The sequence below is a fragment of the Antedon bifida genome, chromosome 9, assembly GCF_963402885.1.
Source record: "Antedon bifida chromosome 9, ecAntBifi1.1, whole genome shotgun sequence".
In the NCBI taxonomy this organism is placed as follows: Eukaryota; Metazoa; Echinodermata; class Crinoidea; order Comatulida; family Antedonidae; genus Antedon; species Antedon bifida.
The window spans coordinates 9,367,308-9,383,353 of record NC_136234.1 but is presented as its reverse complement, the minus strand read 5'-3'; the positions used below and the strand labels follow the sequence as shown (position 1 = coordinate 9,383,353).

General features: G+C 32.7%; 1 protein-coding gene across 2 annotated transcripts in view; it reads left to right on the top strand.

Annotated features, from left to right (window-relative positions):
* The first annotated feature begins 864 nt into the window (after positions 1–864).
* The window catches only part of LOC144852481 (chromatin-remodeling ATPase INO80-like), an 85,336-nt gene continuing 70,154 nt past the window's right edge, over positions 865–16,046 (top strand). For both annotated transcript variants that reach the window (XM_078710305.1, XM_078710304.1), the window contains exons 1-6: positions 865–980; positions 9,126–9,299; positions 11,651–11,802; positions 14,455–14,522; positions 15,087–15,218; positions 15,655–15,760. In XM_078710305.1, coding sequence (XP_078566431.1) covers positions 9,139–9,299; positions 11,651–11,802; positions 14,455–14,522; positions 15,087–15,218; positions 15,655–15,760 — 619 coding nt within the window. In that variant the 5' untranslated portion in view covers positions 865–980; positions 9,126–9,138. The remainder of the gene's footprint in view (positions 981–9,125; positions 9,300–11,650; positions 11,803–14,454; positions 14,523–15,086; positions 15,219–15,654; positions 15,761–16,046) is intronic.

Below are 16,046 nucleotides of genomic sequence, written 5' to 3'. Positions count from 1 at the left end.
TTGAAGTCGCATCTGGATAGTTGAATTTTTAACAAATATCAAAAATATCATAGGTGATTATGTATAGTAAGTATAAGTATAAGTGCAATTCTGGACTCTTTTTCATTATTAGCTCTGCCCCAACCATGGTGGGCTAGTACTGGAGACTTAATATTTAATTTCATATTTCAATGAATCGATAGGTGCCCTTTCCGGGGAAACTAAATAAGTATTTATCTTAGACAAACGCAAGTAATTAAAATCACTGATATGGCTTGAAACAAATTTTTCTTTTGCATTACGGATGGAGTAACCGACATTGAACATATATACCAAGTTTGAAATATTCTTGAATTCCAGAAGAATTTTTTCTGGATGTTTTTGTATGTGACTATTTCGGTGTGCTTCACCACTGGCGCCAAATTGGATCTACTGGAGCACAATGTATTAACATACGAAAATATATTGAAACTTAATTGGGTCTACTCGGGCACAGTGTATTAACATACGAAAAGATATTAACATCAGTGACTTATTTCTATTTTATATCACTGTGCTCCCCTGGTGCCAAATTGTGTCCACTTGAGCACGGTGTTTTAACATACGAAAAGATATTATAATTTAGTGACTTTATTTCTATTTTATATCACTGTGCTACCCTGGTGCTAAATTGGGTCCACTTGAGCAGTTACCGTTGTATTATTTCTATTATTGAAGTTAATAAAGGCATAAATGGCGCTCCGTAGAGAAGTAGAGAATGCTCCAGTCGTCAGAATGACGCTCTGAATATACCTCACTAGCGACGTGCTGTGCAGCAAACTGCCTATCGACTAGCCTACCTAGCTAGACTACGCTTTTTGTTTTTTTTTGTGATATATTCTTTGATATACTTAGGCCTAGGCTAGGCCAAGGGGATCGGCCAAGGCTACCTTCGCGCTACGGTACAACTGTGTTCTGTCGACTTCAGTAAAAACATCTAGGCCTACGTGTTTTAAATAAAGGTAACGTTTTATCCAATTTGAACTGGACGTGTGGCATAACATAGGCCTAGTCATAGAGGCCTATGGTTCAGGGACGATTCGGCCCTGAGACGATTCGCCCCGGGACTATTCGGCCCACTTTTGGTGGGACGATTCGGCCCACTTTGTCGGCCGAAACGTCTCACTTTAGACCAAATTCATATTCATTTTTTGGTATTTATCAAGTTTTTAAAGGTGTTTAACAATCCGTATTGGTGTCAGATGAAATCGGTCGTGCTTGAAATCGGTCGCGTTTGAAATCGGTCGCGATAAAATCAACTTCCGGTATTTTGCCGCTAGAGCTATACTTTTGATGATATCGGTCGCATTTGAAATCGGTCGCGTTTGAAATCGGTCGCGCTATTTTGTATGGATCGAGCGGGATGCATGCTAGAGCGGGATATACATTTTTCGTTTATATAGATTTAATTGATATTTTTTAGGAACTAGATTATTTATGTGGATATTTTTTACTTGGTTAATAAGTATTTATTATCAATCATTAAATTAATTTTTTTTGTATTTCACAGGTCTCGGAGAAGGACTGTGTCTTTTCAAAATGGCCATTTCTAAACACGTTTAAATATTATATTAGGCATAATGTTATATTAGGCATATAATAATTCCTCTATTTATATGTACTGTAATTAATATATAGAATATACGTATGTCGTGTCTTTTATTATGCAAACAATTACGTATGGTTTTAGGATATTAATAAAATATATAGATACTATGCCGTTTTAAATCAACCTACCGGCCTACAGTATGACTATGATGTACAATGATAGATGCGAGAATAATAATGTATGGATAATAAAGGTGGACACGATTCTCAAAGAGGTAATCTGCACTGATATTTAAACATTTAGATTTACGAACGGCGTATGAATGTGAGACACTGAGTTGCACTTACTTAATTATTTACATTAAATGATTATTATAAATGAAGAAATAAAAGATATTCAAATTAAAATCTATAGTAGGCCTATCGCCGACGTATATACGTAAATTATATATAAATCATACTGTCAAATTATAGAAACAGTGCTTTATTTGGAATTATTATGGATAAGCAAGCCTGTGAGCTACAGCGATTTTAATTGCTTTTGCTTATCCTTGCCTCCTTAGATTTCCACGTGTCTTGATTTTGTTACCTATGTTTTAAATGTATTTCGATTTTAAAGGCTAAATAAAGAATAAAGTAACTCGCCTTTTAACCATCCGCATATAATGATCATTTTACTAAAAACTATTTTAAACATTAGAAATAAAAATATACACGTGATTTGCCTCAACAATAATCATTATAAATACATAATAGAAAAATAACGCTTAAAAAAAGAACGATTTTTCGACTCCATTGTGGAGTCATTATCAAGTCCAATGAATAAAATTTAAAAAAACAACTAATTAAATAACACAAGCCAAGGGTTAAAGTTTAAATAACAAAAGACCTATAATCATTATACACTTAATATTATCCTACATAACGGATATAAATAAAATAGAAATAAAAATGAAATAAAAATAAGGTGATCGAATAGTATGTTGTTAACGACATGGATATGATATAATCTGCCACAGTATGCATAAGTATAAAAATGGATACGCTGGCTTTACGGGCTATATTGTAAAAATGATTGTTTTTAAATAAATTGTTCTCTTTTACGTAATTGTTTGCATAATAAAAGACACGACAGACGTATATTCTCTATATAATAATATATTAATTACAGTACATATAAATATAGAGGTAAATTATTATATGCCTAATATAACATTATGCCTAATATAATATTTAAACGTGTTTTAGAAATGGCCATTTTAAAAAGACACAGTCCTTCTCCGAGACCTGTGAAATACAAAAAAAAAATAATTTAATGATTGATAATAAATATTTATTAACCAAGTAAAAAATATCCACATAAATAATCTAGTTCCTAAAAAATATCAATTAAATCTATATAAAACGAAACATGTATATCCCGCTCTAGCATGCATCCCGCTCGATCCATACAAAATAGCGCGACCGATTTCAAACGCGACCGATATCATCAAAAGTATAGCTCTAGCGGCGCGCCATACAAAATACCGAAAGTTGATTTTATCGCGACCGATTTCAAACGCGACCGATTTCAGACGCGACCGATTGCATCGTAAACCTCCGTATTTTATTGATATTGACAAAGTTGATATAATATATAGCCTAGGCCTAGGCCTATAATAAATTACTAAAAAAACGTAATTTTATATTCAATTTATTACTCCGAAAACCTTGTTTATTTCGTGCATTCGCCAAGCGACCAACAGAGGGCGTAACTTGTTTACATCGTTCGCGTGACTAAAAAATGATCATTTTCGACAATGTTTTCAAAATGTTTGCTTTATTTATTGCATCTTTATCCCTAGTAGTGCTACCCCATATTCTCTCTGAAAATAAATTTTTGGGAAAAAAGCTTATTTTATGCTTATAAATGCATATCAAAGCCGATAAATTTAAGTGTGCCGAATCGTCCCAGGGCCGAATCATCCCAGGGCCGAATCATCCCGTTACCGAGGCCTATAGCGTCTTAGCGTTGGGCCCGATAGTCTTTTGTGTTATATAAAATAATGTTCCACATTTCGTTCCTAGTGCTTAGTGTCAACGTGCTTTTCTTGCGTAAGATTTAATTAAAAAGGTTAAGCCTAGTTAGATTTTTCTGATTTTATCATAATTTTCCCCTAATTAACACTACTGGTTTTAAGAATTTCTTACCAAATACTCTCGATTTATGAATAAATGTGATTGATTTTGATTTTTTTTTTGATGTTTTTATTGTGTTGTATAATGTATTCCCGTATTTAATTTTTGCTCTATACAGTGTGATATAACATGACTTCTCTCTCGCGACAAAATTAATAGCACATGCTTGAAACCTGATTTGGTAATACATGTTTTCATATTTTTCTGACTTTAAATCGAATAATTATTTTTAAAAATTTCCCGAGAATGTTTTGGGCCCGATCGTCTCTGGTCTCGATCGTCTTTCACCCTTGATGTGATGTGGGCCCGATCGTCCGTGGTCCCGATCGTCTAATAACCGTTTTCACCCTCTAGCTAGGGCTAGGCTAGACCTACTCTACTATCTCATTAGTTAGGCCTAGCCTAGCTAGGATGTACTAATTAGCGGTTTGTCCCAATTTTCGGTTAATTCATTAATTATATTAGGCTAGGCCTATATTTTTTCAAGAACTTTTCCAACTTTGTAAGTCCTTGATTGACACCGTTTAAGGTGATATTGTGAATAATGTTGCCGAACTTCCGACAGCATAACAAAATTAAAAGAGTTGCGAGTATTTTTCGTCGGGGAATATAATATACAGTAAAAATCATTCGGCTTCACATCATAGCTTCAGAGCCTAGAAAATCGTGACGTTCCATTTTGTTTAGTACGTCGGGAGGGTTATTACACTTTACATGCATGCATTATTGCCAGCGATCTAATAAGGTACGCATTTGTCTAGCGATGTCCCTTTGTACGAATCGTTTAACATTGGGCCCAGCCCATTACGGTTTACGGACGTTCCATCCAGGGATCAGAATGTGTAGGCCTACATCGAAAGTCCAGATGGTACGCACGCATACATCTGGGAAATAAACTGATTTCCCCGACAGAAAATGGGCTACGCTTGCAGACGCATTCCCCTCCAAAATGGCCAAGTATACAGTAAGTGTAATTTTTGAAGACCTGCAGCTCTAGTTTTCTTAGCTCAACCCCAATTATAGAGCTGATCATGGATACTTATACATTTCGGTTTATATTTCGAAGTACAATACAGTCAGTGCATTGTCTGGGGACAACTCTATTTTTTAAAATGTTCTTACTGTAGATTCACCCCAACCATGGTGGGCTGGTTCTGTAGACCTATATTTTCGTTTCATATTTCAATGTTTTGCAGAGACCTAGCAGCTCTATTTTTCACAGTTTTCTTAGCTCCACCCAACCATCCATGGCAGGCTGGTCCTACCACCCACCGCTTTCTTTAAAAAGTACTATTTTCATACCGGTTTTCAAATTAAAATTGAAAATATACTTTATTAGTATTACTAGTCCGGCGCTAATGCAGTTTCGTACGCACTCCTTAAAATTACTCAAAATCTTCATCCAACCTACTCACGAGTTGTCTACATCATCTTGACCCCTTGATGTTTGTTATATATACCTTTATACAGATGAGTATTTAAATTTTCAGATTGATTTTTTAACAAGTTATTTGTTTGTTTAGAGATAGGTTATTCCATTTTATGGCTTCTTTTATTTTTAACTATTGGTAGTTGTGTCGATAATTTTGAAATTTTTAACAATGAAGAAGAAGCTAACAAATTTCATCTACTCAAGACACAACAATATAAACTTTACAATTGAAATAGAAATAAATAATAAAATAAGTTTTCTGGACTAGCAATAGTTCACATTAAAATAATTGTACATGTACATATGTCGAATGATATCTTCAACTATGTTTACACAATGTCATTTTTGAAGGTACACATCTTCCTCCTAGACCTGTAAAATAAAAACAATTTATTAGTAATGAATATTCATCGACCAAACTAAAAATAATCTAGATCGTAACATCATTTTATCGAGACCAAAATTGAACGCGACCGATTTTGAACGTGACCGATATAATCGTAAAAGTCGTGATTTCCCCTTCTTGAGCTGGTGCGTTGTAGTGCGACCAAGGTGGAGTAATTATGGGTGTTTCCGCCTGGTGAGCTAACGCGTTTAGTGTGACCATGGAGTAATTAAGTCGGGGGCTTCCTCTCTGATGGGAGCAACTGATCGATGTAGTGTGACATGAGACTACACGGCAGGGCTACCACTTTTATACCTACACGTTACATGTTATTTTGTGTTCAATTTGTGCAAGAATATCATTGCATAATTTTACGAACTTGTAAACTATTTTAACGTTTAGATTAGGGGCGACTTTGTGTTGGGGCGACTTTGCAATGGGGAGACTTTGCGATTGGGCGACTTTGCGATGGGCGACTTTGTATGGGGCAACTTTGTATGGGGAAACTTTGTATGGGGAAACTTTACGATGGGGCGACTTGACTAGCATCCCCTCCACTTACATGTAGGTAAGTCACAAACTGCATTTCACAATACCTTAGTTATATTGTCCCCCTGAAAACATTTTTTTTTACTATTTTTGTTGAATAGGCCATTTTAAAGTTATTCATTTTGACCAAAAATTGGATAAAAAAAAAAATGATTTACCCGAGAAAATCGTAATTTAAAGCAAAAATTAACCAACCGGATGCAATGTGTTCCGGTTTAATTTAAAGATACATTGTCCCCCTAAAAAAATATTTTTTTACATTTTTTTGTTGAATATGTTATTTTAATGTCACATAATAGTTATTCACTCTCACAAAAAATTGGGTCTGAAAAAAATTTATTTACAGTACCTGAGAAAAATTTAATTTAAAGCAAAAAATGGTCAAATTGTCTGGAAGACAATGAGTTTTTGGGTAATTTAACTGTTTATTTTGTCTTTTTATAGGTGAAATAATTTTTTTCCCCCGTTTTTTTTCTTATGGAAGTGAACAACTTCATTAAAACTGCAAAATGGCCTATTCAAAGTCCGATTTTAAAAATCTTTATTTTTCATGATTTTGGGGGACAATACATCTTTAACCCTTGACCTGAGTTAACTCACGCATACTGTATGGGTACATGTGCGGATGCTCTCCAAATCAACAAAAATCCAACAACAATAGCATAGCATGAGAAAGAGTCGAGTAGTGACGCGATTAATTATTAATTAATACAAATGTTGAGAAGCAACTGTCAGTAATAAAGTTTTTTTTGTATATTATGTGTTTATATATCTAACAGTAGAGCCTACCCACACTCGCAGTAATACTTTGTATATGTGTTTATATATCTAACAGTACCACACATAATTTTCTATTCAAATGCAGACCAAAAATGGTTAATACGTATTTACAGTATTGTCAAAGTATTGCAATACTATTAATTATTAATTAATACAAATGTTGAGAAGCAACTGTCAGTAATAAAGTTTTTTTTGTATATTATGTGTTTATATATCTAACAGTAGAGCCTACCCACACTCGCAGTAATACTTTGTATATGTGTTTATATATCTAACAGTACCACACATAATTTTCTATTCAAATGCAGACCAAAAATGGTTAATACGTATTTACAGTATTGTCAAAGTATTGCAATACTATTAATTATTAATTAATACAAATGTTGAGAAGCAACTGTCAGTAATAAAGTGTTTTTTGTATATTATGTGTTTATATATCTAACAGTAGAGCCTACCCACACTCGCAGTAATACTTTGTATATGTGTTTTATATATCTAACAGTTACCACACATAATTTTCTATTCAAATACCGACCAAAAATGGTTAATACGTATTTACAGTATTGTCAAAGTATTGCAATACTATATCTTAAGGTTTTAAGTTTATTCTCCAAGGGCCCATAAATTTACCTACTTGTGTTAAACCAAGGGCTCATAAATTTACCTACTTGTGTTAAACCAAACTGGGAGGGTTCCATTCATCGCAAATCAATACATTTATATAAACGTATATTAAATCTAGTATTTTTTTCAACATTATGATGCTGTACTCGAGCTGTTCAACCGGTTTTCAGCTATTAAAATAATTATCATATAAGGAGATAGGTAAATGTGAAGCATCCTCGTCTTATTGTGTGCGGGTATTTTTAAAAATGGAAATTCATTAGACAGTGTATACCACGATCGAAAAACATCCCTATTTGGGGCAAATCGTTGAACCTAAATTTGTTTTAATCGTCAATAACTAATTATCTAACTCAATTTAATTAGTAAACAGGGTTACATCAGGTGGTTAAAATCAGTACTGAAAGAACGAACAAACTTTATATAGTGACGACTATATTGCTAACCAAAAAGCTCACTATTAGGTGGTGTTCGCCTAACAATAGAGTCACTTTGAAGAAAGTGCTCATGAAACTGTCAGTCAGGTCAGGTCATTTTAAAATAACATGTACTCTTGCATTCATCTTACATAGTTTATCATCTTCATTCAATTCAACTTTATTTCGTCCACATAGGAAAATATTTTTGAGTGCTTTTCACAATATAATTAATTACAATATTTAAAAACACTATATATTATTTAACAAAGTACTAAGTATGAACATAAAACTACTTTTGACTATATATATAATAAAAAACTGCAATACATCAAAAATTACAAATTATGCAATATCATTTAACAGTCTAATGGAATACGGAAGAAAAGAATTAAAATATCGCATTACCCTACTATTGCACGATCTCAGCACATTTAGTCTTTTTGATCTCATTTTAACATAATATTTATTTAAAGGGTGGTTTGTGTCGTCGCACATTTTCATAGCCTTATTTCTTATGATTTTGTTGCAAAGGTCATCCAAATTATGTCTAGATCCTGTGATCCTACCTACTTTATTTAATATTCGTTGTAATCTGGTTTTTTCTTCTGATCTACATGCACAGAACCAGGCAACACAACAGAAAGTGAGCACACTCTCAACTATCGAAGAGTGTAAGAAACTTTCAATCCATTTAATTATGGATGGGTTCACCTCTAACTTAATCAACTTATCTATTAAGATGGCAGGATTAAGGGTATTAAATGCTGAGGAGAAGTCGCATAACAACTTAAGTTATTTGTATGCTGGTTTAACAATTGTGTAAGAGTTAGGATCGCATCGTCGACAGATCTGCATGATTGGTATGCAAACTGATATGGATCAATTAAATGGGATAAGGGAGTAATAATTAAGTTACACATACATTTTTCAAAACATTTCATCACTGTCGAGGTTAAGGCTATTGGGCAGTAGTCATTCAAAATCTTAGGGTTTGGAATTTTGGGTACTGGAATAATAGATGCATCTTTCCAGACCGATGGTACAATATGATTATCTAACGACATTTGAAACAGTTTGGTAAAAGGAATAGACAGTTCATGGGCACATGTCCTCAGAATACAGCCGCTAATGTTATCAGGACCACTTGCTTTATTTCTTTTTACTTTTTTGAACAACGTTTTTTCTTCCTCAGTAATGGACCAACAATGAGTGATGCAAAGGTAATTCCAGATCTACCAGGCTTAGCAGAACTTCCAACAAGTGGTATTGTTTTAGCTAAACCCATTCAAATACAAAAGATCAAGAAAGCTATTAGGTTAGAGCCACTTCTTCGCAGTGTAGAACAGATCATCAGAGAACCTACTAGGTAGGGTTTTTTTGCAACTATGCTTATTTTTAAAAACAGTTACAGTCTTATAAATATGACGTATTATTTGTGTAAATCTCACTTAAATGGTCTGTTATCTGGAAATAAAAACATTGTTAATGTTTGTACATTACCGCTGAGATGCCCGATTTTGTCCTACATACGTCCATATTTTCTCTATGATTTAAGTCGTAGACCTCTACTACAAGTTACAATATTAGTAAGAAAACGTGTAATATTGTAGTATTTAAAATAACCTACCCTCTGATTGATAATGGAACGATTTCAGTCACATGCACTTGCTTAAGTAAGACGTTCGCTGAATAGCTCCTGGTCTATTGTGTTATACAATCTTAATTATGCCAGACACATGTGCCACTGCTAACTCTCATTCTAAGCCCTTATTTTATAACCTGAAGGTCCTAAATATTTTTGATATCAATAAATTACAAACTGCTATCTTTATGTTTCGATTATCACAAAACTCTCTTCCAACCTATATCACTTCCCTCTTTAGCAAACCATTCACTTATCACAATTATCCAATGCGTTTTTCCTCATTTCATTTTCACCCAAAATTTCATCCATCACTATTACTAGTAACTCTATACTATATCTATATCAACTACCAATTCAGCTAAAATCTAAGAAATCCATAGCCAGTTTTAAAATCACATATATAAGCAATCACTAATTAACAACTATATTTCCTAATTTATCTTTTTTGAAATCGGTTTTGATGATTTGACAGTAAATAACCTTGTATTAGTTAGTTTTAACTTTAATTATTTGATAACATTCCATGTTATTTATTTATTTTTTTTTTTTCCTTTTAATATTTTGTTGTCAATATTTTAGAGTTATTAGTTTTCTTGTCATGTCGACAACTGTTCAGGTGGTCAATGCTTAAAGTAATTTTTACTTATTTTGATCTCATTTTACACATTGTGTTCTTTTTGTTCAATGTGTAGGAAATAAATAAATGAAACAAACAAACAACAAAATGATCCATTTGATGATCTGAGTTGTCTAGATCTACAAAACTCTCTGCAAGTCACTCTGATTACTTTATATTGAAGCTACTGGTAAAAATAAGCTTGTTATTATTATTTATTCTTTATACTTGGTAGCCTCTTCAGTCTAAGACTGTTCTCCGAGAGAGCCCAGTGTATATATATGATGAGTTTGTGACAGTGGCTAAGTGTGAACTAGTACACCTGGGTAACCCCTACTTGAAAGATGTACTAGTGCACAAGAGCCAGATGTGTACACTTGACCTACAGTTTATAGTCCTTATCCGAGAGGACTCTACCAACAGAACCATGGAGTGAGTAAGCCTCGAACCCTTGTCGATGCTATGGCTACGTATTATGGTTTCCACTGTCTTTTTTTTCATTTTTCCTAGCAAGATGTTTCTATACATGGAAACATCCAAGATCCAAACATCCAACCTTTTAACTTATATCCTCACACAAGTCGACAAGACGACGAGATTTTGCACATATTACTTCCACAAGAGGACTTCTTTCAAATTTAACGTTCCACAATTTGAAGTTCTACAAAAACTAAACATTGTGGTGATGTCTCAAATGAAAAATGTCAATCTATATATAAATTATGGTTAATTCTGACATAGACGAGCACAATGGAAAAACTTCGGTATAAATCTCCGCCTTGGATACCTACCTTATCTATGTTGGAGTTACCGCGAAACGTAGATTGATAACATTAGTTTTCAGTACTACGCTATTGTTCCATTTTTGTCTTTTACAACGACAAAATTTAGCGTTACCTATCGAAATTTGTGGATATCACAGGGTTATTTTCACACGTGACAATCGCGCTGTTGTTCAACTACTACTTTTTATCATAATTTACCATAAAACGTACATTTAAGACAAGGAATGACCTGGTTTAATGTTTTTAAAGTAATATATATGTATTATTCTTACAAAACTTCACAAATTGTAGGGAAGGGGTCTTTAACTGCACACTCGTAAATTGTTATTTAAATAAGGTTTCTTCAACTAAAACCGAAAGTCCGGTACAAAATACCATGATTTTGCTGACCTAGTCGTTTAAATTGATAAAGAATCTGAAAGTAAATATGGTAACATTTTGAAAAATTCAGCTAGATATTATGTAAACAACTTATATTCTCATGAGTACTGCTGTATCTGTTTACAATGAAGAGACTTCAACCCCACAATTGATCATAGCTTCTTGGTTTTTTTTTTTTTTCAAAATGGTGACAGCACCACTAACTAAAAATGTATTCATTTTTAGATGTTACTGACTATAAACCAGTTGAATATGTTTAAAAAAATATAAAATGTATATTTATAATGCAGGTATTCTGATAGTGATGATTATGAAGATGAAAATGTTAACTTCACAAATGGAGATTTCAAACCAAATGGCCATAAAGATATGCATCATCAGCAGAAGAATGTTAAGGCAGATAACGTGAAACATACCAATGGATTCAATATAAATAAACAAGGTAGTTCTTGTTTTTTTTTAAAATTATATTTTAGGTAGATTAATTTTTGTGTCTGGTGAAACCATAAATTAGCCAATCTAGTCTTCAGATGCATCTGGATGATGTTATCCTTCATAAGGCGCGAACTACACATTATTTCCAACGGCAGAAACACATTCTAACATGTTTATTATTGTTGTATGTCAAGCTGGCCAAACACGTTTGAGAAAGGCTGTTTGGAAGCTGGCCGCTTGGGGCTGTTTATTCCATTTGGTAGTTGACTCCTCCCCTTTGTATGGCTGACTGATTGCCACTGATAAACACGTTGAAATGTGTTTTAACATGTTAAAACTTGTTTACAATATGTCAGAAATGTACCATAAAAACATAAAATGATTGTTTGATTTGTCAGTAAAAGTAGGGATAAGCTGAGCATCCCCTTTTTACAATGCACCATTCAATCAGACTTCTAGCATGTGGTTGCTGTACAAAATACAATCTTGCTTGAGTGTGGTAAGAAATGTATTCAAATACCCATTTAAGGTTTGTTCATAGTTTTTTTTCATTCATTATACAATATTTTCCTTTTTAGTTTGTCAGGTTTTCCATTCCAAAGAAAATCAAATAACATATTTTGTAGTTAATATATTCTACTGTACATCAGGTGTTGGTAAATTTGAAAAATTATATGATAAAATTGGTAAGATAAACCTCTTAGTTTCCACATGTTGAGAACGCTTTTTATTCGTTCTAATTTATTTTCAAAGGTATGTGTAAAAATATCATCAGCGTTCTCCGAAACATATATTCCGAGGTATTTGATTGGCCCATCTGTCCAACACAAATTCTTGGTACAGTCAATTTTAAAATTGGTATTGGTAAAAGTTGTTTTGATTTCGTTGACCGCCAGCTTCAACAAGTTGTTTTTGCTTTGATAGCTATTGCTATTGCTTAGGTTTAACCCACTATTATCTAAATTATTTATAATGTCTCTGTGGATGTAACAGGCTTAATATAGAATGAGTTTGCTTGCTTGTTTTTTTAGGTAACATAGTGGATTTATATGTGCAATAATATCTTTAAATAGGTTTACTCCTATCTTGTTAAACTGATCTGATATAATAATTGGGTCGGTAAGTGTTTTATTGTTGTGCTTGATGATATCCGGAATTTATTGTGTGCCATGTTTTTTTCATGTCTCCATGGCATTTCGTTATTCTAGACGTGTAGAAATTCCTCCTTGCCATTTTGCAAGATTTATTAAAGATGTTACGGTATTTATTATGTTTTTATTTGTCCTCTGGTTAGTTTAAGTTTAGTTTTACTAGGTTTTAATAGTCCATTTTTCATCCACTGTTGTTTAAATTTTGTACTTGAGTTTGTTGAATCTTGATGTTTGTAATATTTCTGAGGAGATGTTTATCATGGATCAACTTTATAATATGTGATCCGATTTGGCAAAACCCTACTTTGTTCGTAAATATTCATTTTGTATTTTTGATTGATATTTATGTGAATCATAAGCTTTGCAATGGTGTTTATTTCGTAAAATTTGAGTAAATATTTAAAAAGTTATTACATTTTAAAACTTACAAATCATTTACGAGAAAATCGTGTTTGAAGTTTGCAATGAAATACTTTTTGATACGCGCTGAAAACTTACTCCGTAGCAACGCTGTATTTTGGTCTAAGGCACAATGACGTCATACATTTCCTCAAAAATGTCGCCATTAACTAGAAAATCAATAGTTATTCTTAATTGCCTGCTTTCTCTTAGAATGTTTTACAGATACAACAAAATATTGAGATAGATCTGGCTTTATAGAATTTAACTCCCAATCTAATCCCTCGTCGATGGATTGAAAGACATTTCAAGAATATGAATTACTATGTACTAATAAATAATGTAAAGATGCTTAGATAAACATAAAAATGAAAAATGCAAAACATGAATATAAATTAATTAATTATGAACAGTTTGTAAAAAACAAATTAATCATAAACGTAAGTAGATGATGTCTACGCTGCTGTCTAAGTTGCTTTCTAACTTCCTAAGCTTCTCACTCTGTGCTCTTTCCCGTAAAAAGCTCCCATAAATTTCACACATAGAACTTCAATACTATCATGGTAACGTTTGGTTGCAGTTTTAGGAATTGTTTATCAATTCAATCAAAAAAGGGACAGGGACACCTTTCAATTTTACGTTGATGTCTCAGGGACATAAAAGAACTATTAGTCCAGAAGGTTTTGTTTAGCAATTTGAGTACAAAAGGTTTGAGGTGTGGAGTATGTAGAATGGTCTATGGGACCCAGAAATGGCAATTCTTTAAGTGACTGGTTCTGTTCAATTTTAAGTGGGAACCATCCAAATTACCCTAAAATTATCGAAAAAAAAATATCGAGTACATGGACCAAACCAATTCTAAAATGTTCTCTGACCTATCAGGAATCAGTATCATTAATTCTTAAGTGACCATTACTATGCTAAATTAACTTAAGAACGCCTTTATTAGTGCTAATTAGACATTTAAGTTAATAGTCAAGCCAGACAAACAATTTTTGTGATTTTTTACCATTTAAAAAAAAACCTTTTATACTGTAGTACAAGGAATGTTTAGAAAAATAATTTGCATACTGTACTTAACTGCTTGGGTTTTTTTTTTTTTAATATAGAAAGAAAGACCGACAGACGACGGCTGTATAACTTTACGAAGTTGAAGAAAAGCAGAAAATGGTTAAAGGTAACTAAGCACATTGCTCATTACAGATGTGTGTGAATTCCATTTTTGTTTCACCATAGACCTATAAATTAGGTCCATGGTTTCACTTGTCGAGGATATTATATTATTGGAAGTTAAAAAGAGTTAAAACTAGATTTGAATTCTTTGATTTACCATAGTACTGTAGATCATTTGGCATAAATTCTCCCCTCGAATAAACGCCCAGGTGTTTATTAGATTCCTCAAATAAACTCCCTACTACATTTCTATTTGTAGTAGAATTCAGTACTGATTGCATCACTTCTTGATATTAATTGTGATTGTATTTTTTCATATCTAACAGGTATTTATTTGATTATACATGTTACCATATTACACCCCAAAAAAAAAACGCCTCCCCAGAATAAACACCTCCCTCATATAACTCCTCCCCCCCTTAAAACCCTCCTGAACAAATAAAAAAATAAACAGTAATAAGCTTTTCAAAAACTTTTTGAATACCGTTTTTTGATATCGTTATCACCAAAAAAAAACAAACTATATCCGGCCCATTGACTAAATTAGTTTCATTTTTTGTACATAAAGAACATATTATTGACAGACAGTTCGGAAAGTGAAGATGATGATAAGATGATGACTAAAGAAGAGATACGACACCTTATTAAGGTTCATAAATACAAGCGCTCTTGTCAAAAGCTGTTCTATACACAAGGCGAGGTATTATTTTTAGACCATTGTAGAATTTAGAATGATTGTCTATTGTCTATATTCAGAGAAATAAACCCACTGAAATTGATGTCCTTAGTTATGACACTTATATAATGTTTAACTTAATGTGTCATAATAACCAACTTGAAACACCAAATTTCAAACTGAAAATTTGGAAAGTGTGCATATTTTATTAATTTTGGACAAAAATGAATTTACATTTAGGTAGTAAATTTATTTTGGTTTATTTATAATTTTGGGTGCGTCTTATACAAGGAATGATACTTTTCTGTCGAGACCATATTTTCCCTCAGCGAAATTATTTCCCTGGGGATGTCAAATGTTGTATTTCACCTATAAGCAGGTGATATGTGTATAATGTTGTTAGTGTTAAAGAGATATAAAATGTCGAATATTTCTAAAGATCTATTTTATGACTTTTCAGGTACATCAGCATCAATATTATGGTGCTGGTTTATTGTCTACATATGACCGATACTTAGACAATGAACGACTTATTCTTGGTCCAAAAAAAAGGAAAAAGGAAAAAGGTATGGTTTCCATGCACTTGGTGAATTATAAATACAGGGAGAGAGGTGATTAAACAATACAATCTGAGGGCATTAAAATGTGGGAAATCTATGAAAAATACACTTCATATATTCATTTAACATATTTTCTTTTAATTTATTTTCTCCTGATCTGATAATGTGCACCAGAGATCATATTGGTACGCCCTTATCTTTCAGTGTATTAATTATCGAAGCGGGATCTCCAAAGAGATAATTTTTACATATATATAAACATCATAATTTTGGTTGGTTAATGGTTACATAT